The sequence below is a fragment of the Phodopus roborovskii genome, unplaced genomic scaffold (assembly GCF_943737965.1).
Source record: "Phodopus roborovskii unplaced genomic scaffold, PHOROB, whole genome shotgun sequence".
NCBI lineage: Eukaryota > Metazoa > Chordata > Mammalia > Rodentia > Cricetidae > Phodopus > Phodopus roborovskii.
The window spans coordinates 24,313,144-24,340,925 of NW_026126567.1; the positions used below are offsets into that span (position 1 = coordinate 24,313,144).

The 27,782-nt window shown below is 36.5% G+C and overlaps 1 protein-coding gene across 1 annotated transcript in view; it reads left to right on the top strand.

Moving 5' to 3' along the window:
• The window catches only part of Pkhd1l1 (PKHD1 like 1), a 140,231-nt gene that overhangs the window by 91,241 nt on the left and 21,208 nt on the right, over positions 1-27,782 (top strand). The window contains exons 49-67 of the mRNA XM_051202508.1: positions 281-1,310; positions 3,011-3,202; positions 6,066-6,217; positions 6,942-7,101; positions 8,052-8,223; positions 10,634-10,722; positions 11,176-11,324; positions 13,242-13,371; positions 14,598-14,716; positions 15,693-15,822; positions 17,579-17,752; positions 19,323-19,426; positions 20,731-20,860; positions 22,213-22,334; positions 24,736-24,826; positions 26,297-26,445; positions 26,528-26,650; positions 27,193-27,304; positions 27,385-27,501. Coding sequence (XP_051058465.1) covers positions 281-1,310; positions 3,011-3,202; positions 6,066-6,217; positions 6,942-7,101; positions 8,052-8,223; positions 10,634-10,722; positions 11,176-11,324; positions 13,242-13,371; positions 14,598-14,716; positions 15,693-15,822; positions 17,579-17,752; positions 19,323-19,426; positions 20,731-20,860; positions 22,213-22,334; positions 24,736-24,826; positions 26,297-26,445; positions 26,528-26,650; positions 27,193-27,304; positions 27,385-27,501 — 3,445 coding nt within the window. The remainder of the gene's footprint in view (positions 1-280; positions 1,311-3,010; positions 3,203-6,065; positions 6,218-6,941; positions 7,102-8,051; positions 8,224-10,633; positions 10,723-11,175; positions 11,325-13,241; positions 13,372-14,597; positions 14,717-15,692; positions 15,823-17,578; positions 17,753-19,322; positions 19,427-20,730; positions 20,861-22,212; positions 22,335-24,735; positions 24,827-26,296; positions 26,446-26,527; positions 26,651-27,192; positions 27,305-27,384; positions 27,502-27,782) is intronic.

Here is a 27,782-nt window from a genome sequence, read left to right on the forward strand (position 1 = left end):
AATAACATGAATAATTTAGAGGATATTAATATAAAAATATTCACATCTTAATGTGAAATTGAAGATTATTTTGAAGCAGGAAATTACTGAACAGTTTTGTTTTTGCTGAGACAGGCTTTCTCTGTATAGCTTTGGAGCCTACCCTGGCACTTGCTTTGTAAACCAGGATGGCCTGGAATTCAGAGAGCTCCGTCTACCACTGTCTCCCAAATTCTGGGATTAAAGGCATGCACCACCATCACCTGGCTTAACTGAACAGTTCTTATTTCTGGACTGACAGGTGTTCCACGCTGGCCAATCTTTCCGTTTGGGACGATACCCAATACATTGGCACCTTCTTGGAGATTTACAGTTCAAGTCTTATGTAAGAGGCTGTGCAATTCATCAAGCATACAACAGAGCTGTTACCATCCACAACACACATCACCTTCTTGTTGAGAGGAATATTATATACAATATAAAGGGAGGAGCATTTTTCATAGAAGATGGCATTGAGCATGGCAATATTTTACAGTATAATCTGGCCATCTTTGTACAGCAAAGTACGAGTCTGTTGAATGACGATGTGACTCCAGCTGCATTCTGGGTAACCAACCCCAACAACACCATACGACACAATGTGGCTGCTGGTGGCACTCACTTTGGCTTTTGGTACAGAATGAATGACCACCCTGACGGCCCATCCTATGACCGAAACATTTGCCAAAAAAGAATTCCTCTTGGAGAATTCTCTAACAACACTGTCCATTCCCAAGGGTGGTTTGGATTGTGGATTTTTGAAGAATATTTCCCCATGCAAGCAGGGTCTTGTACTTCTACAATGCCGGTGCCTGCTGTCTTTAGTTCCCTCACTGTCTGGAATTGCCAAAAGGGAGCTGAGTGGGTCAATGGAGGGGCCCTGCAGTTCCACAACTTTGTGGTGGTGAATAATTTTGAGGCTGGAATTGAGACCAAGAGGATCGTGGCTTCTTATGTTGGGGGGTGGGGTGAAGCCAACGGAGCTGTGATTAAAAATGCCAAAATTGTTGGTCATCTTGATGAACTGGGAATGGGGTCCACATTTTGCACTTCGAAAGGCCTGGTTCTCCCATTTAGTCAAGGCCTAACTGTGTCATCTGTGCACTTTATGAATTTTGACCGTCGTGACTGTGTGGCTTTGGGAGTGACCTCAATCACCGGGGTTTGTAACGACAGATGTGGAGGCTGGAGTACAAAGTTTGTCGACATCCAGTATTTCCATGCACCGAATAAGGCTGGCTTTCGATGGGAACACGAAGCTGTACTGATTGACGTGGATGGTTCACTTACAGGTAATATTCTTTTTCAGTCTGTGATAAACGTTTATTAAAGCTATACTTAAGTTTACGTGAAGTTGAATGGCTAAGGCTAGTTTACCGGTGTCACAGACTAGCAGTCAACTATACTACTGACTTGAAAATTACAAGAAACACTAGATGTATATAAGAAAGTCTTTTTTTGAAAAAGATGCAAAGTGTCAGATGCAGCCCAGCCTAAAAACAAGTCCATTTTTTTTCTTCCATTTGCAATTTGATTATGAATTAATGGTAGTTTCATGGGACATTAATGGAAACACTGCTCATTGCCATTTCATTGCTGGAACTCCACTGCCTGCCTTTATTTTTCATCCAGATAAAAATTGTTCTAAACATTCCCAAGCCTGGACTCAACCACACTCCATACACACAGATACAAATTCAAACTCTTTCTAAATCATGAAGTCGGCATTACTTTTAAAAAGAAGCAGCAAGCCTGCTCTCAACTCTTTTGTAGTTTAAATTCTAAATGTGTATTTGTGTAAAAAATAATGTTAAATGAACAAGAATTATGAAAGAGGGTGTAACATAGTTGTTATTTCATATTCTAACCCTGTCATGGATTTTTCCTTTTTGATGGCTAATAAGTGCATAAAAATATATTTGATAATGAATGTGTAAAACTCAGTGTAAAGCTCCACAGCTTCAGAGAGGCCATTCTAACTGTGTCAAAGTTTACTGAGATGTATGGACTTTGGACCAGCATGTGATGATTTTCATTTGCAAATTTTTCTTATAATAAAGTTTATTACATTTTTAAATAAAAATGTTAAACCTAGAAAAAAATCAATATATATCATAGGGTTTTTTCTAAAATATAAAGTAATTTAAGTTCAAATATGTCATATTTTCTATATATATTCATGATTTCTAAAGGTTTTTATTTGTATAAATTGTTAATGGTAGACCTGTCTAACAGGATTGAAGGTATATGTGGGTGTGTTACCTAATACTTTTTAAAAATCATTTGACAGATAAACCTAGAGATAGTAGTGACTTAGTTCTGAAATTCTCCTTGAAAAATGAAATAACATTCTTTTCTATGTTCACATGGGCCAAGTTCTCAGCTACAGTTGCTAACTTCTGTGTTCCTTTCTGATTGTGGCTTTCAGGAGGTAGACTGTTGTAGTGATTCTGACTGTAGTTCTGTGTAACTTTTATTCACTAACTTAGTGTAAGTTTTAAAGATCAGCTACTGTATCACATTGGCCTAGGGAGATCCATTACCTTGCTTAGTGTCTGGGAGACATGGTACTTAGTCCCCTTGGTCCTTCTTGAGGGTTTGTTTCCTCTCTACTGATTATAGAGCCAGTATGGGGCTTTCTCTAGTAACCAATCATGTTTGTTTAAAAGCACATGATATATGAACAGCCTTCTCAGATTCGAATCCTTTTGTGAATCCTGAATCAAGTCACTGTGCTACTTCCCATCCCTTTGACACTCACGGATGCTTCAGGGCTTTTTTTTTTTTTTTTTAAATGTATTTGTGGTGAGTCCCCTGACAAAAAATTCTGCTGTAAAACCTATGCATCCTTGTCTCTTGAAAACTAAAACCTCTACCAAGGTTTCTAGAATCTATTGTCACATTGTCGTCACAGAATCTATGCACTATAGGTCAGTTTTCATTCATTTTCTTATATAAAATAGCAATCATGCTGCATCTGTGTCTTTCCCAGGGCACAGAGGGCACACTGTCATTCCACACAGCTCATTACTAGACCCTTCACACTGCACGCAAGAGGTTGCATGGAGCTTTGGTTTTCCTGGATCTGTCTGTGATGCCTCGGTCAGTTTTCACCGTCTAGCATTCAACAAGCCTTCTCCGGTATCTTTACTTGAAAAAGATGTGGTTCTCTCCGACTCTTTTGGTAAGTGAATTGGAACAGTGTGAGCCACTGATTTCAATGTCTTCCTAAATGTTGTCATCATCTTCTTCGTGGTGTTTTCAACATTGCAAAGAGCATATGTACACCCATCCGATACCAGGTGGGAGATGAGTTACTCAAAATGAGTGCTGGAGGGACAATAAATAGATGTATGGTATCCCATTGGTTAAGGAAATTTGCTAGACAAATTTGACGAAGAGCAGGGAAGTTACCATAGCCATTGGAGCAAGGCAGTAAAGACAGATGTATCAACCTGAAGGCAAGTATTTGTTATGCTTGCTGAATGAGATGAGATGTGTTGAGCATTTCCTAGGTCAACAGATGTATATGAAGTGTCATGGACTGGTGATTTGTACCAGCAATAATGTTGTCTTTAGTAGACCTGCTGTACATGGCATTATTGCCTGACTAGGTTGTATTCATTTATTATTATTCACAATCCATGTGCAGTTTTCCAGCCAAAGGGAAGTTAAATGGGGATGTGGTCATAACCTTGCTTTTCATACATCATAAATCTATGGTTGTTGCACTGACCTCTATAGTTCCTTACAGTGGGCTATACTGTCACTCATCTTTCCATTACAACCATGAAGACCTGAGAAAATAATTAACTCATGTGGAGAAAGATTTATCTTGGCTCAGTTTTGGAAATTTCAGGCTGTGATCAGCAGGCCTAGTTGCTTTTGAGCCGGTGACAGGAAAGCACATCCTGGTGAGGAACACATCATGGAACTACTACTGAATCATTGTTTCACACTCCCATTTGAGAGCCTGTTCTTAAAGAGCTAAATGCCTCCCACAATGCTGCACCTTTTAAAAGTTCTATTGCTTTTCAATAATAATACCCTGGGGACTATATCCTTCAATTCATTGGCCTATGGAGAACAATCATCTTGTTTAGTGTCTGGAAGGCTTGGTTCTTAATCACCTTAGTCTTTACTAATGGGTTTTCCTCTCTCCAATGACCATAGAGCCAGTGTGGGTTGTTCACCAGTAACTAAGCATATCTCTTCTCATTTACACCTCAGAAGGCCTACCTTGAGTGGCTTTAATCTGCATATCTATCTATCTCTTATAACACTTATCCATTTATCCATCTATTTAGAAATTACTAATATCCTTTGACTTCCAATAGGTTGTATTCTGATAAACCTGTTCCTAGCTGAAAGTGTAGGAAAGTTGAAAATGCATCCACTACACATAAGCTAAGTAGGATGGCTCAGTCTAGCTTACTTTACCCATCCTCAGACACTTGCATTATCTCCTAGCTCAGAAAGTCATCTAACACAAAGACTATTTTATAATAATGGCTTGAATATCTAATGTAATCAGTTGGATAGTAAGTTATTATTACTTAATGACATTCCAATATAGAGCCCAAAACTCATTAAGCTAAACCATCATAAATGATATCTTATCCATATAAAGTAAATATCTGTCTATAATGAAACTGCTTCCTTTTCCACATGCCATTATGATAGACTAAAGATTCTGATAGTGAGTGAATGCATGTGAAAATCAAGGATTTTTTTTTCTGTACAGAATTTTTTTTTAATTTTATTATTTTTTTTATTTTACATGTCGATCCAGATCCCTCTCCCTCCTTTCCCCTTATCCTCTTTCCCCCCTCACGTGCACCCTGACCACCCTCCCCACCCATCCTCCCACCCCCATTCCACATGTAGGGCAATGCCATCCAGGTGGGGTCATGTAAATCAAGGATTTTTTAAAACAAAACATTACAAATGTTATCTTTATATTTTCTGGGTAAAGTCAAATGATGCAGCTTTTGGATAACTAAGTCTCTACTGATGAAGGTCTAATCCAAACATATAAGGAATTATGACTATAGAAAGGGACTTTGTCAACAGACTCAAGGGCACTTGCCTGTCTTTTTATTATGTCAATCTTTAATATTCTTCAATATTTTGCAAATAATTTCACAATGGCACTTTAATATGCTTTCAGTATTTCCAAATATCCCAACCTCCATTTTACAATATTGATAATGTGACTGATAATTTGAAAGGAAAGTCAGGCATTTCAATACTAGCCTATTCCATTTTGAAATTTTATAACATGAATACACCAGAAAAATGCTAACTGCTAAAAGTACCTGTGTCTATTCTAATCCACACTGACATATTGGAATGTCATTATTCTTTTCCCATCAGAGCATTTCAAGATGTTTCTTGCAAAACAAGTTCCTCCCTTGTTTCAAACAGAATTCAACACCTACTCTACTGGGTATTTTGAAACAGTAAATACCTGAGCCCCACTCCTGCACTCACTTTGAGACTGAACAAAGGCTTACTCCATCACCTTCCTTTATAGCTCCCTTTCTGGATGATGGCCACTGTTCCCTTCTCTCAGCTAAGTGACTTTTGATCTTTGAATTGGTAAGGATCTGGAAAATAAGAAAGAAGTGGTAAATTATTCAAGTAATGTAAATTAGACTTTTGTCCCCAAGATCTCAAATAGAAATTTTTATTTCTATGTGAAGTATATTGTAGCAAACATTCTCTTGATGGTATAATCTCTAAAAATCTATTACCGAGATGCTCTTGAAAGGGTGAAGTGAGGAAAGGCAGAGGAAAGTGCTAATATGATGTAGGCTGACTCACAGAAACCATGCTCTTCACTATGAGACACAGGAGAGTACCAAGACTGCTACTCTCCCCAGAGAGATAGTTACAGGAGTGGACTTACTTTCATCTCCTTCCTTCCTTCTCTGTCCCAGCACTACCAGAAGGCAGGATTGTGTGGGTTTTTTCCTAGTTCAATAATGGAGGCATTTAATGAAAGTGGAGATTATGGCTACTGCTTATTTTATGTTCTCCCACAGGTACTAGCATTGTTCCCTTCCAGAAGAAACGACTGACCCATATGTCTGGATGGATGGCTCTGATTCCAAATGCAAATCACATTAACTGGTATTTTAGAGGTGCAGAACACATAACCAACATATCATACACATCCACTTTCTACGGATTTAAGGTAAACAAAGGGTTACAAAGAACAAAAAGCAGCCCACACTGTAGTCCTCATACACCCATCATTTTTCTTTCCTTTTCTGGGTTTGTATGTAGCATATGTTAGTTTATGTATGTGTGGCATATGTGCATATATGTATACAGGTGGGAGCATCTGTATCTTTACGAGTCTCCACCTTCATCCCTTAAGATAGACTGGCTTTCTTATTTAGCCTGGAGCTAGTCTGGAGGCCAGCAATCCCCAGCAATCCTCCAGTCTGCACCTGTATGCACTGACAGCACCACCACCACAAGTCTTGAGCTCAAGTCATCTTGCTTCCACTCCTACCCATTGAACATTCCATCAACCTCTAGGCCAGTCATTTCTCAACCCAGAATGCTCTTACTTCACAAATCAATCTTTTAAAGCCCCGTGATGCAACCCATATGACCCACTCACTCTAAATGTGTACATGTGTGTGGAGAGCCTGTGCATATGTGTGGAGGAAGAAAAAAAAATGAATTAAAAAAAGGAAGAAGAGAGATCCTTTCTTTCCTTGACGACATAGCTGGCATTGCTGACATAGACCTGCAACATGTCAGACAACACATACATGCCAACTGAAACGTAAACAGGAAACTAACTTTGGTTGTAACACACTATATGGGCTACATGCATGACATTAAAACTGTCATAATATGCAAATATTTTATATAAGTCAAACCAAACTTTTCTGCAACTATTTTAGGAAGAAGACTATGTAATTATATCACATAACTTCACTCAAAACCCTGCTGTGTTTAATGTTGTTGATATGAGGAATGGCTCCTCAAATCCATTGAACTGGAACACTAGCAAGAATGGAGACTGGCATCTTGAAGCAAACACCAGTACTCTCTATTACCTAGGTATGTATTCATTAGGCAGAGTGATTGTCTTACTTAATCATTTACCTAAGGATAAGAACAATTTCTTAATAGAAATAATGCACAATACTACAATACAGTAGTCTGTATTATCAGGAACTTGGTAAGTATTTGTTGAATAAAAATACTAGACATAAGATTTATGCTGGAAAAGGTCTTTAATTTAAAAGCTTGTGTTTTTATTTTTGAAGGTCCTGATTATGGTAATTCACAGAATTAGAGAAAAGTGAATATAATGGCAGCTGGTATACATTCCAATAATATTAAGAAATATTTTTAGAAACTAAAAGTGTTTAAGAATAAAATTAAAGCCAGATGGTGGTGGTGCATGCCTTTAATCTCAGCTATCAGGAGGCAGAGGCAGGCAAATTTCTGAGTTTGAGGACATTCTGGTCTACAGAGAGAGTTCCAGGACAGCCAGAGCAACACAGAGATACCCTGTCTCGAAAAACATGAAAACAAACAAAAAATAATAAAATTAAACTAATTTAGAAGCACTCGTTTTATTTTATGTGCATTTGCGTATGTTTGTTTTATGTTTTGCTTGCATGTGTGTATGTGTATCGTGTGGTTTCTTTGTGCTCACAGAGGCCAGAAGAGGACATCACATCCCTAGAACAGGAGTTACAGACAGTTGTGAGGGACCACGTAGGTGCTGGAAATAAAATGGGTCCTCTGGAAGAGAACCCTGTGCTTTTAACAGCTAAGCCATCTCTCAGGTCCAATAAAGGCAATCACTTTTGTCAAGATATGTTCATTCTCCTTAATATTTCATCTCTTAAAAATGATACCTTAGGTTTTAAGTTTCTCAATGCTGACTTTCTATTTCTGAGTAAGTGATGTTTCCAAAAGGCTATGACACTTTGCATAGATTGAAGAACTATAATCGTCATGTTAATATGTTCATTTAAGATGTGTTGATTTTGCTTCAGTGTCAGGGAAAAATGACCTTCCTCAGAGCCAACCCATTCCTGGGACACTAGATCCTGATGCAAAAGATGTGATCATTAATTTCCAAGCTTACTGCTGTGTTCTTCAAGACTGCTTTCCTGTTCATCCACCATCAAGAAAACCAATCCCCAGGACAAGACCAGCCAGTTACAAGTATGTAGGCCTTCAGCTAATATCTTTGATACCTCCTGTGCAATCTTCCTCATAAATATCTCCTGGATGAGATCAAACTGAGTTCCTCCTGCACAATGACTTTTGGTTCAGAAAAGACATCCACACCCACACTTTCCTCATTTTGTAACCCACTGCCACTCCTCATGACAAAACTGAGAAAGCTCATGACAATTGTATGCAAAAGTTGGTGACAGTCTTACACTTACGGAAAGTTAGTTAGATTATGAGAACCATCTCAAGTCCTTTATTATATAGGGGAGAAAGATGGACTCCGGTGACATAAGTGGGTTGTTTGTGTTCTCTGAACTGACTCATTGCAGGTCCAATCCAGCATCAGAAGCTAATCTTCTCATTGTCACAAAGTTGTCTTAGGAGGTGTCAGTTTTGATGGATAGCATGTCAAACTCATAAGAGAGCGTCTCTTACCAGGGAGCCGGCGGCATACTGCTTTCTTCAGACTCTCCATCTTGACTGCTCCTTACTACTTCCTATTTTCTCCTTGTCTCCTAGTCCCTCCCATCTTCCTTTCCTATTGGCCAACAGTTCTTTATTATTAACCAGTATGAGAAACATACAGAATGACATCTCCCATCATCTCCTCTTTTCTGTCTAAATAAAAAGAAGGGTTTTAACCTTAACATAGCAAAATATATTATACAACAGTTATCAAGTAAGAATTACAGTTAACAATATTTAGTCCATTAACATTTAGCAAGATTTGAAGAAAATATTCCATCATCTATCCTATCTTTGTGTGTCTAAAGTCTATGTATCTTATCTTTAATACTAAGGAAAACTATAACCATAACTATCTGTCTTCAACTCCCTCAAAGACCACAGAAGGATAGTATATAAGCTCTAGAAATGACAGAGACAAATCACTGCCTGGTCACCCAAGGTTCTTTTGTAATCTTCCATCTTCAGCCCATAGGCCATAGTGTGTCTAGCAGACTCTTCAGCAACGCAGGAAACTTTAAACTGTCTTCTTGTATTGGCAGTTTATCAGTCACTTTTCTCTGTGTCCTGCATACTGTCTCGCAGACTCTTCCATGAAGCAGGAACTCTGTAGCAATGTCCATCTTGAATCAGAAGTCACTTTCCTGTGGGTCCTGCATGTCCAGTTTATACATCACAAGTCAAACAGTCCAGACAAGAGCAGTATCTTGTCCACATGGCTAGTCTTGCCATATTGAAAGCAAACTCCATAACGAGTTTCTTCAATGTTCATCTTCCTTTCTGTTGCAGGTGGTATTGCCAAGAGCAATTATGTCTCACTGTCACGAAAACCCTAAACCATTTTAAATGCCATATTCTGTAGGCCTTTGAAATGTTTGAAGAATGCCTATTCATCTCAAATACATCTCTGTATATCTAGAAAACTTAACTAACTTAACTATATCTGACTATCATAGATACTATCTATAATCTGTATTGAATTATACATTACATTTCTAAACAATACTTAAACAAGAGGAGAAATATATATATCACAAAATTGACCTTAAATTGTATCAATAAATGAAAATCCATTCCAAAACAAAGTATTCATATCTATACCATAAGCGTCTGAGTTTTTCAAGTTTTTATCTCAAAGTTTAAATCTTCTAGTTAAAATCTTTTCCTTGTCTTATCAGATTTTACAGCTCCATACTTTTTTTCTGTGTGTAAATGGCTCTCTTACATTCCAGTACTAGTCATTTCCAGCAAGAAGATATCAACTTTATAATTAGGAAATTTTGATTAGCAAGTAGTTCCTAAAAGCCACAGTTACAAACAGGGCAAGGCCCTTTCTTTCCAATGCTCTTTCCAAGTTTATTTCAATTCAATGAAGTTTTCATTCTGGGTGCAAACCTTTCACTCCAAACCCCAATGCTGCCACTGTCCAGGGCATAACCTCAATTTATTCATGGCAAGTAAGGGGTCATTCTTCCTGCCCTTCCATCCATAGAGTCTACCGAAATACATCCTCCAAGTGTACTCAGTGAAATAGCACCATTTGCCAGGGACCCATAAGCAGATACAAGATACATACTGCTTTTCAATTTCCTAAGGCCAAATCTTATAGGAAAATGGAATAATTGGCATATTTCAAACTAAATTCAATTAGTTTAACTAAACTGCCATAAATCAAAATGAGGATTTTGTGTGAAACCAATGTTTAATATTGTTCAATAGAGAAGTACATGGTTTGTAAATGTTTTATGAATACCACTAATTGTACATATTAAGTTACCTAGTTAGTAAAATTATTAAATGTTATTCATTCTGAATGTTATACCATTCTGAAATGTTATACCATTCTGAAGACGTCTAGTGTAATACTATGCCTTAAGGAGGAGCTCATTGTATATAGAGGGGATGACTAATGGAAGTATTGCTTTTCTTTCAGCTTATGGTCAAATGAGTCCTTTTGGCGAGCATCCCCAGAGAACAATTATACTGTACCTCACCCAGGAGCAAATGTGGTTATCCCTGAAGGTAAATGCACCAAGTATACCTAACTAAAATGCTAGTGTTTAGGTACCACTCATTCTGCAGCGATCTCTGTCTTTAAGCATCGCACGCTGGGGAAGAGCGACTGTAAAGAGATGTGTCTCAGGTACAAAGCATAATCTTCAGGTCTTCTGTGTAGTGGAACCTGTTAATGATAACATTACCTGGGTGTGGTGCCATTGCCTGTTTTCCCCAAGACTTCGAAGACCAAAACAGGAGTGTTGCTTCAGCACAGGAGTTCAAGGCCAACTTCAGAAACATAGCAACCCTGTTTTACAACAGCAACAAAATCACAATACCATGCTTTATGTGTGATACAGAAATCACTAAGTGGAAAGAAATCATAGACTTCAAAACCAAGACTCCAGAGTGAGCTTGTCAGTATTTTGTCATGAGCCTCACTGCGTGGGTTGCCTTACATTTCTTATTGCTCTTTAGGATCATGGATCGTAGCTGACACAGATATACCCCCAATGGAAAAGCTCATTATTTGGGGAGTTCTAGAATTGGAAGACAGATCTGAGGTGGAATCTGCAACCCCTTCTTATAGAAGAGTTGTTTTGAATGCTACCTACATATCAGTGCAGGTAGGAGTGAAGTGCTATCATTTATATTGTTAATCTTATTAATTTCTGAAATGAAAATTCAGTGTGTAGAGAAACACATATACAGAGAGAGAGAGAGAGAGAGACAGACAGACAGACAGACAGAGAGCTGTTATAGCCCAGAAAATGCAAGCATCACACATCTCCAATGTATTTCTACTCTTTTAAATTATGGTTTCATCTTCCTTGCTAGAAAAATTATCAGCATACACTTAAGTGTGTACTTTTACCTGTTTTAGTTCTATTTTAAATGTTTATATGGTTATTGTATAAAACTTAACTCTGAGTTTACACCAACAAATATCAAATCCTTAGGTGTTCTGAAGAGAAATATAAAGTTTTTTTGACTGTTTATACAAGAAAATTAAGTGTTTCAGATGGGATTATGAAAGCCAACATAACCAGTGGACTTCTTCAGTGCTTAGGACAGTCACCCCTGCCTTCTATAACCCTCAGGTGGTCTTTACTTTATAACAGCTTAATCAGTTTAATTGTTTTGTAACTCTATTACTATTTATGAGAAAAGAATGGCTGAACAAAAAAGCTATTTGGGATTTATTTTAAAGAGAATTTATTGCACAAATAAACTTCCCTGATGTGATCAGAGAGCTGAACTAGCAGTCCATAGGTAGAAAGATATAAATGGAGATAGCAGTTTGATACTATGTCCATTTGACTGCAAAATAATAGTAGGTTCATCCCCCAAGGCCTTTGAGCTCCCCAAAATGGATTCTTGACCACATTAACACGTTCCAGTAGATGGCCCATACACGTGAGTATATGGACAGAACAAATTGGTTTGGATGGGATATATATGTATGTATGTGTATGTATATATGTATCTATTATATATATACATATACATATACATATACATATACATATACATATTATAGACATGAAGTTGGGAGCAGGAGGTAAGAGTAGGTCTGGATGGACAGGAGTTAGAAGGAGGTGTGGGAGGTAAATAGGACCCAAAAACATTGAATGAAATTGCCAAGGAATTATTAAAAATGTTATATTAAGTTGAATTTGCTAGCTTTTCTTTTTTCTTTCTTTTTTTGTTTTGTTTGTTTTTTTGTTGTTGTTGTTGTTTGTTTGTTTTTCAGGATGGTGTTTCTCTGTGTAAAAGCCCTAACTGTCCTTGAACTAGCTCTGTAGACCAACTTTGTAAACTAGCTCTGTCTCCCACTCAGATCTACTTGCCTCTGCCTGTGAGTGCTGGGATTAAAGCTGTGCGCCACCACTGCCCAGCGTACTGTTCTTTATGATAGGATAAAGAACAGAAGCTCCTTTTGATGCTTTTCAGAGCATAAGATTTCAGACAGATGTATGAGTGTGAGGAATAACACTATATCTGTGGCCTTACTCCGCTGTTAACTAGTTGGGTAACATTGGAAAAGTTATCTGACCACTTTCATTTCAGCATCGGTTTTGTCACCTATGAAAGAAAATCAAAATAACCAATTCATGGGTTTACTGTGAAGGCTGAAGTTTACAACGTATATAGATGACGTCTTACATTAGCTTCACTTGATGACAGCCATCATAATTAGCAAAGATGTCCCTTGATTGGTATGCAGTGTTAGCAGTATTTTGTGTTTGACATATGCATCCAGCTACTCAGTGCAGTCTGTTCCAACACCACTAGCTTAGGTTTTGGGAGATCTGAGTTCTAGGTCTGCTTCTGACAGTTAAGAGATACTGAATTTGACCTTGGAGAAGCATTTAGACTATCCATCCTAAGGCTAATGGATTAAAGTCACTTCCAGCTACAATACTGATCTAACAAAACCCCTTCATTTACTAGGGAGGCTTCCAGCTTTTTTTTTTTAATGGATGCATTTGTTTTCCTGATCAATTTCTTTTAAGTACTAACAATTTTCTGCTTCGCTGCAGGGAGGTAGATTAATTGGTGGCTGGGAAGATAGCTCTTTTAAAGGAGAATTACAGATTGTTCTTCGAGGAAATCATTCCACACCAGAATGGGCTTTTCCAGAAGGACCAAATCAAGGGGCAAAGGTATTAGGTATGTGTTGTCATATATTAAATGTGTCTTGTCTTTTTCCTTCTAGTTCAAAATACATAGCACTAAAGTACTTGGGGCATGATCCTATGAAATTGCAACATTTTACAGCCATTCATTTATACTAAACATGCAAGTATCAGAGATTTTAAAATATTAAACAATGTCACGATACAATTTAGTAACTGACAGAAATGTGTCTACTTCAAATCAAAACATAAGTTATTATAAAACGAAATTTAGCAAAGGTCTCTATATGGGTATCATTTCTCTAGGCTGGTGTCTTCATAAATTTTCATTGATATGAAAGAGCAATAATACTTTACATATTTTGTGGCATTTCCCTAAAAGACCCCTTTCCTACACATAATTCCATTTTCAGTATTAATAAACATTCTGTGGCTCAGTTGACTATACTGTCAGTTACCCACTTACAACTGCAATTGAGCTTAATTTCCCCAAGGCATTGGTGCACTGCGCATAGTCCTATTTAAATCTAGAAGGCAAAGGTCTTACAAGAATAATTAATAGCCGCTTTTATTAATATGATTGCATATGCATTTAGGAGACACATAGGAATATTACTACAATACTGAGGCAGGAAAACACAGTCTTAAATAGTTTGTTTTTCTGTGTTTTTTTAAAAAAAGATATCAGATTACAAAACAATATAAAGAAAAATAATATTAAAAACAAATATCTTTCCAGCTCTACCCTTGAAGAAAACCAGTATTAGGTAACACCTTTGCATCTTTTTGTTTTAATCAACTCCACTTGCACATATATTGTTTATAATTATTTAGTGTTTTTCATTTTGTTAGAGCATGTTAAAATAAATACATCATGGTGCATTTTTTTTCTTTGCCAACGTATTAGGAATTTATGCTCCAGATCTATCAGTGCCAACAGACAAAACTCTCCTTTTTTCTAAGACTACTATTCCCCACTATTAATATAATTAAAACATATTTAATCACTTCTGTACATCTTCATTAATTCCAATTTTTTTATTGTTTCTAAAATAATGTTGTGGTACGCCTAATGATTTGTTTCCTTTCACGCTGGGTTTACTGTGATCTAACCGCTAATGCTTTCTGGAAAGCCAACCTCAGCTCATTCCATTCTTTCTCAAATGTTTAATTGCTTGCTAAAATGCCTTAGAGAATAGTTTCATTCTACGCTAGCTCCTAACTCAGGACTGTGTGATAAGGAATGTTTCCCACTTTCAGGAGTGTTTGGAGAGCTGGACCTGCACGGACTTCCACATTCGATATATAAAACAAAACTGTCAGATACTGCAGAGGCTGGCTCCAGAATCTTATCTCTGATGGACGCTGTGGATTGGCAGGTAGAAAACAAAGTATATGTTATAAGATCAATAGACTGTCAGTCTACTTGAAACAGTTTCTTCTCTCTTTGCTTCCTGTAACTTACAGTATGAAAAGTGTATACCTTATGGTCCACTTGCAAGGAATGACCTGATGACAGTTAAAAATCATGATATCAAAAATTCTTCAAACCACATTAGAGCATCATGTGTACATTGGTTATAAAACAAAAATATGTGAGCAGTTGGCTGTAAATATTTGTAAATTCTTGCAAATGAGACAATAGAATAATTTGAAATATATTTTGCTGTTAGCTTGATTATCTAATCACTTACAGTTTTTTAAAAAGATATATTTATTTATTATATACACCATGTTCTATTGGCATGTATGCCTGCTGGCCAGAAGAGGACACCAAATTCTATTAGAGATGGTTGTGAGTCACCATGTGGTTGTTGGGTATTGAACTCAGGACCTCTGGAAGAGCAGCCAGTGCTCTTAACCTCTGAGCCATAAGTCTAGCCTATTACTTATAGTTTTTGATGTTATATATTAAGCATCTAGAAAGAAAACAAAATTTGAAGCACAATGACTTTTAATGTGTACAGTAAATGTGTACAGTATTATGTACAGTAAATGAAAGAACAGTAGAATATAAATAGTAACCTCATTATTTAGACTTTTTTCACAGTTTATTTATTTATTGTGTATGTGTTTCTGTGTGGGTGGTTAGGGGTGGAGGACATGACACACATGTGTTTGTGGGCGTGGAGTTGTGTTCATGTGTCATGGTCCATGTATGGAATTCAAACACTGAAATTCTTATTATCAACAAAGTACATTTATTGCTAGAGATCTAGATGGACACTGTATTATTTCTTGTAATATCCTGATTGCTAAGAAGATATAAATTTAGAGTTGTTTAATGATTGTTACTAAGAAACACAAACCTACCTTTAAAATTGCTCTTGCATTTATCACTTGAATTTTTCTAAGGAGGGAGAAGATATTGTGATAACTACCACAAGCTATGACTTACACCAGACAGAGATTAGAAAGATTGCTAAAATTCTGCATGGGCACAAAATTCTCATCCTCAATGATAGCCTTTCCTACACTCACCTTGGTAAGTGGCTACTCTTTAATCAAATGAATGTGTAATTTAAATGTCTGGAAATGTCCATATTTTAGTTATGTACCCTATGATTGTAATTCTTTGATTAAACTTCACAAATATTTTGTCAGAGTAGTTGGCTTTTTAAAGAGTGGATTGTACTATTTATGTCTTGTTTTCAATCTCCTTTGCTGTTGTATTTTTTTATTCATTCACTTACTCATTCAGCACTTATTCAACAAAGACCTACTATGTAATTCTAATGAGTAAGGCCCTGTCTTTTTCTTTTCTAAGTTTCCAAGTAATTCTTAATAGGCCATGAAATTCTGAAAGCTTTTATCCTAATACTAGAGAAATGGCTTGGCAGTTAAGAGCACTGGCTCTTCTTGCAGAAGTCTGGAGTTAGATTCCTAGCACCCACATGGTACCTCATGTATGATTCCATATATAACTCAAGTTCCAGGGGATCCAACACCCTCTCCTGGCACTTGAGTGCACAGAGACATGCATGTGGTGCTTGAACACATATGTAAGCAAAATACCCATACATATAAATAAAAACAAAAACGATATAAATTATGTTTGATAATTTCTATATATTCATACAAAATTCTCGTTCATGTGCGAAGTGCATATGAAAGCAGAGCAATCATAGGACTAGAATCTGGAAAAAATAGCATCAATTCTACTCAGGGTCTAAAGCAACACTTTTTTAAATAACTCTGTTTCCTCATTGACCAAAATTAAAACAAGTATTTTCAAATAGCATTGTGATTGTGTTTTTAGGTTTAACTTGATATATTTGCAAACTACCTTCAAAAAAATTTAAAAAGTAACTCTTAAAATAGTCTTAGCTGGGCAGTGTGGCACATGCCTTTAATCCCAGCACTTGAGAGGCAGAGGCAGGCAGATCTATGTGAATTCAAGACCAGCCTGGTCTACAGAGCGAGTGCCAGGACAGGCTCCAAAGCTACACAGAGAAACTCTGTCTTGTGTGTGTGTGTGTGTGTGTGTGTGTGTGTGTGTGTGTGTATGTGTGTGTGTGTGTGAATATATATATATTATGTATATATGTATATGTATATATGTATATATTAAGCCGTGTCTACCTTTCATTTTTTATTAGGGTATATTCATTGTTCATGGTACTGTGTTATATAAGAATGTATTCATACAAGTATATAATGTACTTTGAGTCTATTCCTCCTATATTATGTTACTTTCCTTTTCTTACTATTCACAATTAAAAAATCCTGAAACCAGCCTAGGTGTCTATCAACAGAAGAATGGATAAGAAATATATGGTGTGTATATATGGTAAAATTTCAACCATAAACACAAAGAGGCACAAAATTAGGTTGTTTTCAGAAGCACCAATACAACCGGGAACAAACAAACATATTAAGTAAATTAAGCCCGTCTCAGATAAGCCACTACTGGATTGTTTTCTCATATTTTTGCTTCATAGATTTTTATACAAGTATAAACCTGTCTAGAAAAACAAAGGAAAACAATAGCTCCTTAATTTTTAATTTTAATACTTTTATTATATAAACAGATCGCTATATCTTGGATGCATTTGTATATAAATAAAATAATATCTTAATTTCAGTTTGACATTTATCTCTGTTTAAGCAGTATATCTAATCAATTTATACATTTGTGTCAACGTTTGGCATGATAAAAAATTGTTTTTCCTATGAATTGTGAAGAGACTAATGCACTAATATTTCTTAGCATTGACAATGACTCCTCTTTCTGGTCGAAGCTGAAAGACAGCAGATTCCTGAAACTGGTCAGAGTTACAAATTAGCAGCTGATGTTGGAATACTAAGTAGGAACATCAAAATAGTTGGTGAAGATTACCCAGGTTGGTACAAGGACTCTTTCGGTGCACGGATCCTGGTTGGCTCACTCACAGGAAACATGGCAACATTTAAAGGTTTGGTAGCATTTCAGTCTATTTTTCCTAAGTGAAATGTATAGCATAGTGTCTTGTGCTTATAATTCTCATTTCTTCATAGGACCACAAAGAAAAAGAAAGCTTCAAGAGTGATGTATTCTGTGTTCCTTTATGAGTAAATTCCTAACATTATGAACTATTTACTTCATCTTGACAGTAAGAAATGTCAAACCAGAAATGGCATAAAGTAATTGTTAGACTGGCCTCTAAGCCAAACAGAAATCATTTCTTAACACTTGTTGTATTTCTTTTAAGCAAAACTGCAAAAATGCTAAATACAAAAAACAACAATGTCGTAAATGCCAAGGTCACCATCACCTCTAGTGGCCATCAATGGGGAAAATTATGAGATAGATGGGTAGTGTTGGGCACCCGCTCATCGGCTGCTGGGGACTGCCTAGGCATGGCTTTTTATGTGGGTTCTGGGGGATAGAAATCAGAACTTCATGCTTCTGTGCCAAGAACTTCACTAACTGAGTCATTCCCACAGCCTGGAGTTTGTTTTGTTATAAGCCATGCATTGGTTCTCAACCTGTGGGCCATGACCCCTTTGGGGTTCACATATTAGATTGTCCTGTATATCAGATGTTTACATTATGATTCATAACAGTAGCAAAATTACAGTTATGAATAAAAACAAAACAATTTTATGGTTGGGGATGACCACCAGATGAGGAACTGTATTACAGTAATGAAACATTAGGAGAGTTGAGAACCAGAGTATGTGATTGTTTTGTTGTATTGGTACTCCAATGCACCACCATTCATCTTAGTAACCTTTCCGTGTCGATGGCTAAATCCTTGACAAAGCATCTAATATTTTTGAGTCTTCATTTTCCAATTCAGCAAATGCTTAATGCAGTTTTTTTTTTCTGGAATTAAGATTCATTTCTGTAGATAACCCTGGTTATATAGCCTTGGTGGCAGAGGAATCTAACGCAAACAAATGGTTTTAGGGGCTTCCTGAAGCTTAGAACTTGGCACAGAGTATTCTCCTGTAGCTTGTTACCACTGTTACTACTGATCTACAACATCATCTTTTATCACCGCAGTGGTACTATGATTGGCAATACACATTTTGAAGGAGCCTCTGACATAAAATTCTCTTAATAAAATCTCTTTTGAAATTTACCTTGAAATATCAGGTAAATTATATCCATGCCTTATGTGTGCGTTCTCAGCAAGGCAATATTAGCATAAAGTAGAAGAAAATTGCACCTCTAGATATAATTATAAATAAATAATACATACCAGATAAAAGTCTTAGAAATTGCAATGGTTTGTGATCTTCCAAAGGGTCACTATATATTTTAGATCCATGTTAAATATATACAATTTAATTTTTTTTGATTTTGGGGGGGAAAGTGGGAGAAATCCAAAAGTAAAAAAAAAAATGGGAAAAAGACTGAGGACAATTTTTCATTTGGAGAAAAGGAGCAAAGACAAATAAGGTTTTCATGAAAATTTTGGGCAGTTTTATACTTCTTTTCAGTATCCGGTTATTTTATTCATTGTAGGAAATTTTCTTTTAATCTTTATACTCCCTCAGGAAATGCAAGAATAAGTAATGTGGAATTTTATCACAGTGGTCAAGAAGGCTTCAGAGATAGCACAGATCCAAGATACTCTGTGACATTTCTTAACCTGGGACAGGTTTGTGCTTTGAATTTTGCATATGTTCAATACAAAATACCTTTTATCATAAGAAAATCTTTGTTGTAAAAAACCTGCAAATAAAATATACCACACAGCTAGATTAATATAGTCACTGAAGCAAGCACTAGACTGGACTCACTGTAAGTCTCTGTATCTTTGTTTTCTCTCACTATCAATTGCTTTTTTATGTATTTACCACAAATGTTGAAAAGCCCATTACAGAGTTAAATTAGAAACCCTTTAGTTTTAGAGCCTCTTAGCTAATATATCATTTTCCTTCATTTTTTAATCTAGGACAGATTTGTGGTAAGTTTTATACATGTTCAATTTAAAATATTGGCATTTTAAAATTCACTTTGCTAAACAGCTGTCTTCAGATGCATAAATTACCTTCTAATATACAGAAACTTATAGACACAGTAGCATTTGTTTTGATCATTTTTTGCATACTTAAGGTCAGTAAGGCCATAGGAGAAGTAATGAAATTGAATGGTGTACACATCGTCACACTTGTGTGAAGGTCAGAGGACAGCTTTGGGAATCAATTCTCTCCTTCCACCATGTAGGTCCTGGGATTGGATTCAGGTTGTCAGGCAGGTGGAAAGCTTTTTCACCTGCTGAACTACATCGCAGGTCTAGCTTCTTTTTCAGTAACAAAGAGTAACTTTTTATTAAACGAAGTGAGTTTTGCTTGAATTTCTCAAAGGACAAGCAGATCTAAGTATATCAATGTCTCCAGCAAACGGGGAGACCCAAAGCTGTCCTCAGCCCTTCACACATGTGCTACAACATGCACTCCATTCAGTGCTACAACACACACACACACACACACACACACACACACACACACATGGGGAGAGAGAGCTACACACACACACACACACAGAGAGAGAGAGAGAGAGAGAGAGAGAATAAACAAACAAATAAATAAATACAAAATATGTTTCTTTTTATATTTGAAACCTCTGACCTATTTATTCCCTGACTCACTCCTATCAACATCTGGATCATGATTCTTGCCTGGAGTGTTACTATTTAGTTTTTAAAGGTAATAGTAGAAATATGAACACAGCAAAAAAGGCCTCCATTAAAGTTGGCCATATGGTTTTTACTTTATTCAATCATAAGTGCATGGCATGAAAATCTTCCATGACTAATAGGCTATGGAAAAATCATTTATTTTAAGAAAAAGTATAGGTAGAAAGAGTATATGTATGTGACCAAGGCTTATTTATTACAGATCATGTGATTAAATTTTTTCTCTAAATGTATTTAAATTTTATTATAAAAATATTCCCTAGATTCAAGAACATGGTTTGTCTTATGTCCGAGGCTGTGCTTTCCATCATGGCTTCTCCCCAGCAATTGGTGTGTTTGGGACAGATGGATTGGACATAGATGACAACATCATCCACTTTACAGTAGGAGAAGGTAACATAATGCTTGTTTCACAGAGCGCATCCTTCTTAGGCAATTGTTCTATTATCTCTATAGCTAGGCTGTTTAGAACATCTTATTAGGGTGGAAATGCTCTGTTTGTGCTGCCCAATAAGAAAATCACTAAGTAGCCTCTGAATTGTGGCTAGCACAACTGTGGAGATGAATTTGTATTTAACTTATATTTAATTCACATCCAAAATTACATCTAATATATGCCAGTGGCTATAACTGTACTATTAAACCATAGAGACCTAAACCTAAAGTGAGTTTATTCAATCACTTAGCTTTGTAGTTACTATGACAGGCTGAAAAGATGCGTCAGTAGTTAAAAACATTTGTTGCTCTTGCAGAGGACCCAGGTTGGATTCTAGCACCAACAAGGTGGCTCACAACTACCCATAACTCCAGATCCAGGAGATCTGATACTCTCTTCTGATTTCCGCAGGCACCAGGAATATATGTGATGCATATTCTTACATACAGGCAAAAACTTTATAAGCATAAAAGAACCTAAAATTTGATTGCTGTGACTTTATGATACACTTTAAATGTATGTATTAATTATCCTGTGTGTATATGATGTGGACAGAGAGGGGTCATACATACCATAACATTCATGTGGAGGTCAGAGGACAACTTTGAGGAGTCTCTTTACTGTCTCTACTAATGTGTAAGTTCCAGGGATGGAACTTGGGTAATTAGGCTTTGAGGCCAGCATGCTTACCCACTGAGCTTACTGAATTACTATGCCTTTTAGGATACTCCTCAATATCCACAAGTAAAGTTATTTTAATTAAAAATTATTCATGTAATAAGAGGATGTTTTATTTCTATCATATGATGTATACCCCATACTTACTTAATGTACACAAAAGATATACATGCATTTATTAAAATCTGGAGTGAAACCCATAAGTCAATTAATTTAACAAGTATCTAGAGTAGTGATTCTTAACCTTCCTAATGTGATGACCTTTCATTATAGTTCTTCATGTTGTGGTGACCCCCAACTTTAAAATTATCTTCATTGCTACTTCATAGCTGTAATTGTGCTTCTTCTATGAATCATAATGTAACTATCTGATATACAACCCTTATAAAAGGGTCACTCATCTTCAATTGGTCACCACCCACAGATTGAGAACCCCTGATCTACACGATTCTAATTCAGGTAGTTCATTGTAAACTAAAGGTCACTACCAAAAAGATTGGGGGGACTCTTTCTAAGTCTCCAACTAGGAAAAAAAAATGGTTTTGCAGAAAAAAAAAAAATGAAAGACTTTAACCATGCTATCTATCTATCACAAAATGAACATGTCTTTTGCTGTCTTTTGAAAATACAGGTATTAGAATATGGGGGGATGCCAACAGAGTACGGGGAAATCTGGTTACACTTTCAGTTTGGCCAGGAACCTACAAGAACAGAAAAGACTTGAGCTCAACACTTTGGCATGCAGCCATTGAGGTAGGGAGAACACCTTATAATTACAAATGATTGTAATATAAACATCAATTCTGTGAAAGATGTAGCTATCAAAATCGAATAGGATTTCTTCCTTGGGTATTGATGAGCCATTAAAGCAAATTAGTTAAAGAAGTGAATGTACTTTGTTAAAAATTATTTTTTCTTTGAGATTTTCATGGGCATCTACAATTTATTTTTATCATACCCTCTCCCACTCCCACCTCCTACTACTCTTATTAGACCTCCCTCTAACACAGTCTTCTCTCCATGTCCTTTTCCTATTTTTTTTTTATATCATATTGAGTCCAATTAGAGCTGCAGCGGTGCTCATGGGTGTGAGGAAATCTGCTGTAACATGGACAACCTACTAGGGACCATACTCTCATTAAAAAGATCTTTCCACTCCAGCAATCACCAATTGTTATCATATCCTCAGCTGAGTGGAGCCTCATAAGCCCTTCTCTTCTCCATCATGGAATGTTGACTAGCCCAATCTTGTGCAGATATTGTGGGTTTATGGGTGGAAAAGCCCTGCCTTCCTCCTTGGCTTTCACAACCTTTTGAGCCCCTCTTGCATCATGTTCTCAATTGGGAGCTGAATAAACTTTGAAAAATATGTTATGAATTGTGATTGCTATTAGGTTTGTGATGATGGTGTGTTTGTGTGTGTGTGTGTGTGTGTGTGTGTGTGTGTGTGTGTGTGTGTGTGTGTGTTTAGGCTTTCTACTAATGTTTGTTAGTTTAAGCAATTATCTTTATTTCTTCTCCAATGTTAATCATCATTTTTAAGTTCCGTGATGGGGCCTCTCTGCTACTATTAGACCAAACATCATCTTGGGGATATTCTAAATGCAAGATTGAATGTATTTATTAAAGATTATTCCTTTTATCCTTACTTCCCATAAGGTTCTTTACAGTTTCTGTGTTCTATTTTAGGTAAAAAGTAAGACTTCAAACAGGAAAATGAAAATTACAGAAGGATTTAGACAAAAGTCAACTTCCTCTTTAGTTTAATTACCTATAGTACAGTAATGGAAATGAATTTTAAAATAGCTGTTTTTGGAAGATGGGATAGGGATTGAGTTTTACTATTGTATTCTTACTAACTACCTTAAGGAAAAACCTAAAAGCAGGAACATAGCATACATGTGTAAATTAAAATATTCTCTTTTTATCTATTTATATATGTTAAAGCACAATCAAAGGTCAATTCCAAATCTGTAAATTTATCCAGAGGATATTTTTTTAAAAAATTATCATAGTTTAAAAGTAATTGCTTAATATGCTTCAAAGGGTGAAGTAGTTTTGCTTTATTTATGTTTATTACTGCTTTGTTGACACTATGAAAGGTAGCTAAACCTCCCACCATGCACGTTTTCCTTTCCCTTGACTTTGAATCAACTCACACAGTGAAATTGAATACTAATTACTGTTACTTGAACTAACCAGGCCTTTGATGAAATCAGATGTGTTACAAGTGTGTTTTTTCCCTGCCAGTTGTGTCCCACCGCCACGCCAGCCCCAAATAACACAGAGAGACTGTATTTGATACAATTCTGTTGGCCAGTTACTTGTTTCTTATCAGCTAGCTCTGTCTTAAGTATTAACCCATTTCTATTAATCTAAGTACTTCTACGTGGTTTACCAGAGAGTGGGGCTGGCATTCTGTTCTCTCCAGTCTCTCCATGTTGACTCCTCCTTACCACTTTCTCTCTCCTCCTTGTCTCCTAGCCCTGCCTGTCTTGCTTTCCTATTGGCCAACAGTGCTTTATTTATTAACCAGTAAGAGAAACATATTTACAGAATGACATCTCCCATCACAGATGTTACTAAAGTAATCAGTATCACCATTCAATCTTATAGTTCATTGTAATGGCCTCAGATATCTTTCTTTTGTGAATCAGTTAAATTGACAACAAGTTGTAACACAAGAACCTTCCTATAATTTTGGACTTGGCCTAATGCTTACAAAATTTTAGCCACATATGTGACTAAATTAAGAAGCAGTCTCTCTGGTGTGTGTACCTTTCTCCCATCTAAGTACTAACCAGGCACGACCCTGCTTAGCTTCCGAGATCAGACGAGATCGGGCGCGTTCAGGGTAGTATGGCGGTACACGTGTGTGTACCTTTCTAATGAAGAATTTAAGAACTTTAGTATAAGACTAGAGTTTTAACTTGGTTTTACAGAACTAGCATATAAAGCACAGAGTACAACTTCCAGCACCACAAAAGGAAAAGCATAATGTGATTTCATTCTCAATATATATTTAAATGGGATGAGTTATCATAATTAAGGCAAAATACTAAGGATTTTCCACACATGTGCCAAATACACTTATATTGCTTGCATAATGGCTTATGACACTAACCCTAAGTGTTTTATTTTTTTGCCCTGCCAGGTAAATAGAGGGACCAATACAATCTTACAAAATAACGTTGTTGCTGGATTTGGAAGAGTAGGATACCGCATTGATGGAGAACCGTGCTCAAGTGAGTCCTTTAACATGGAATTACCAAAACTAGCAAAAAAAGTGTCCAAATCATGAAAATGGGTGATTATCATTGGTCATTTTAATATATGGCACCTCCTCTTTTTAAAGACTAAAACAAAGTACATGGTTTCAAAAACATCCAGCCTAATAATTTTTTTACTTGTTTGGTGTGTGTGTGTGACCATGGATTAATATAGGGTCTGTGAATCCTGGGCAAGGGCACCATCACTGAGTTCTACCAAAACCCCTGGATCCATTTTGAAGGAAAACTTTTTCTTTCTACTGTTATCATCCCCAAATCCCAATAGCTACCTGAGTTCTTGACTTAGTGGGTATCAGAAGAGTGAGGACCTTGTTCTACTGCCACTAAACCCAAATCAGCATGGATGTGGATCATTTGGGTATATAAGAGGGGAATTGCTGGGTTCTGTGGTAAACTAATTCCCATTTTCCTAAGGAACCACCATTCTGATCTCCAAAATGGCTGTATGAGTTTGCACTCCCACCAGCAGTGGAGGAGTGTTCCCCTTTCTCCACATCCTCTCCAACATGAGTTGTCATTGGTGTTTCTAATTTTAGCCATTCTGGCAGGAGTAAGATGGTATCTCAAAGTTGTTTTGATTTCCATTTCCAAAGTACTTAGGTCATTGATCCAATGTTCTTCAATTACTAGTATATCAGTAATGAGTATACATTTTTTATAGATCGAATATGTAAGCTACCTTGTTTGAGTTACTTAATCTATTTTTAAGATAATATGAAATTGGAGATTAAAACTGTTTACATACTTGGAAACTGAGGTTAAACAGCTTTCCTGAGATCATGTACACATCAATTCAAAATGCATGAAGGGAACACTATCTCTGAATCTGGGAACAGATGAGGCAGGCATGGTGGCTTCTCCCTTGAAGTTAACTTTCTAGAGAAGAGGAAAGATAATTCATCAGATGTCAAGTGGTAATATTTTAATTGCAATAGATATGGACTGAGGTGTTATTTTGAATCAGGGGTTCAGTAAGAGCCTTTTTAAAGAAAGTGACTCTTTAAAAGTACTTGGCCAGAAAGCACACCAAAAAGAGGGGTTAGTGGAGATGAATTTATTTTACTCATGTGAGTCATTGCATCTCAAGCTTATACTTATTTTAATCTAAACTTCATGCTTTTTCAAATAAAAGCCATGCTTATTTTAAATGGAGACAGTAATTAGGGAAGTTAATAGTATAAGTGACTATACAATTTGCCAGTGACTCCACAATTATTTAGAGTAATAAAAGGAAAATTAGATAAAGGTAATGCCAAGCCAAAAAAAAAAAAAAAGCAGACCTATTAAGATATCACATTAAAGCTGAGAAATATATACATATACATACATACATATATATGTATATGTAAAATCTTTAACCAATAGTGATGGTTAAAACTACAAAACATTCCTTGTAATATTGTTCTGGTTCCATATGTTTTCAAGGTCAGGATAATCCCATGGAGAACTGGTTTGACAATGAAGCCCACGGGGGTTTGTTTGGAGTCTACATGAACCAGGATGGCCTTCCTGGATGTTCTCTTATACAAGGATTTACCATTTGGACATGCTGGGATTATGGAATTTATTTCCAGGTGAATATGGTTGAAGGTGGTGATGTCTTGCTTCCTCTCACACTCGTTGTTAGCACTGTATAAACTACAGCTTGTATTACAGACCACAGAGAGTGTGCACATCTACAATGTGACCCTTGTGAATAATGGGATGGCCATTTTTCCAATGATCTACTCGCCACCTTCTGTATCTCACAAAATTTCTAGTAAAACAGTCAAAATTAAGGTAAGAAATTAATAAGGAGAAAGAGTGACACTGAGGAAACTAAAATTATTGAAGTCCTAATGAGAATAATATCCTGGGCATCTCTCTGACCAGCCTTAGAGATCCCTCACAAAGACACACTTTCTCCTAACCACTCTTTTATCAACATAATCCGTGACAGTTCACTGCAATTGCATCCTCTCCATCAAGGTTCTCCTGAAACAGCAGGGATGTTAATGACATTCCCTCCACTTTGTATTTCTTCTATTTCTGGAAATGTCTTCATTTCTGAACATTTCATTTAATGTAATTATTTGCATGCTAACATATAATCATGCTTATAAGTATTTGCATAAAAGGAAGCATAATTATTTGCTTTCATTGTAGTGTCATCCCTGGTACTATCATCAGTCCCAGCTTTTGTTCCCTGAGATCTTTGTTTAATGAGCAATCTATTTCTGAAATTTTTACCTTGTGTCTTGTTGCCATACAGTTCAGTATGATTATGTTTTCTTTTAGGGAAAGTGAATATTACTACTGTTTTATTTGACTGTTTTTGGCAGAACTCATTAATTGTTGGAAGCAGCCCTGAATTTAACTGCTCTGATGTCCTAACCAATGACAATCCTGATGTGGAACTTACCTCTGCCCATCGCAGTTCTAGACCTCCATCAGGTAAAGATTGGGAATCTTACTCTTGGTTTTAATGTATATGCGTGTGCAATTCCTGTTAACTTACTTCTTTTTACTGAAAGGTGGGAGAAGTGGGATTTGTTGGCCAACATTTGCTTCAGCTCATAACATGTCTCCTCGGAAGCCCCATGCAGGGATCATGAGTTACAATGCCATCAGTGGCCTTCTGGATGTCTCAGGCAAGTTTAAATACACCATTTTACACAAAGCTACTCAATTTCTATAGGAATGTGTAAAGCACCTATTGAGTAATAATACTTCACTGTCAGCAGAATGTATTTAAGCTGTAGTAATCTGCTGAATATGTTTAATAATTGATTTGTTTTTATTTGATGTGCATTGGTATTTTACCTACATGTATGTCTGTGTGAAGGTGCCAGGTCTCCTGGAACTACAGACAGTTGTGAGCTGCCATGTGGATGTTGGGAATTAAACCCTGATGCTCTAATAGGGCAGCTAG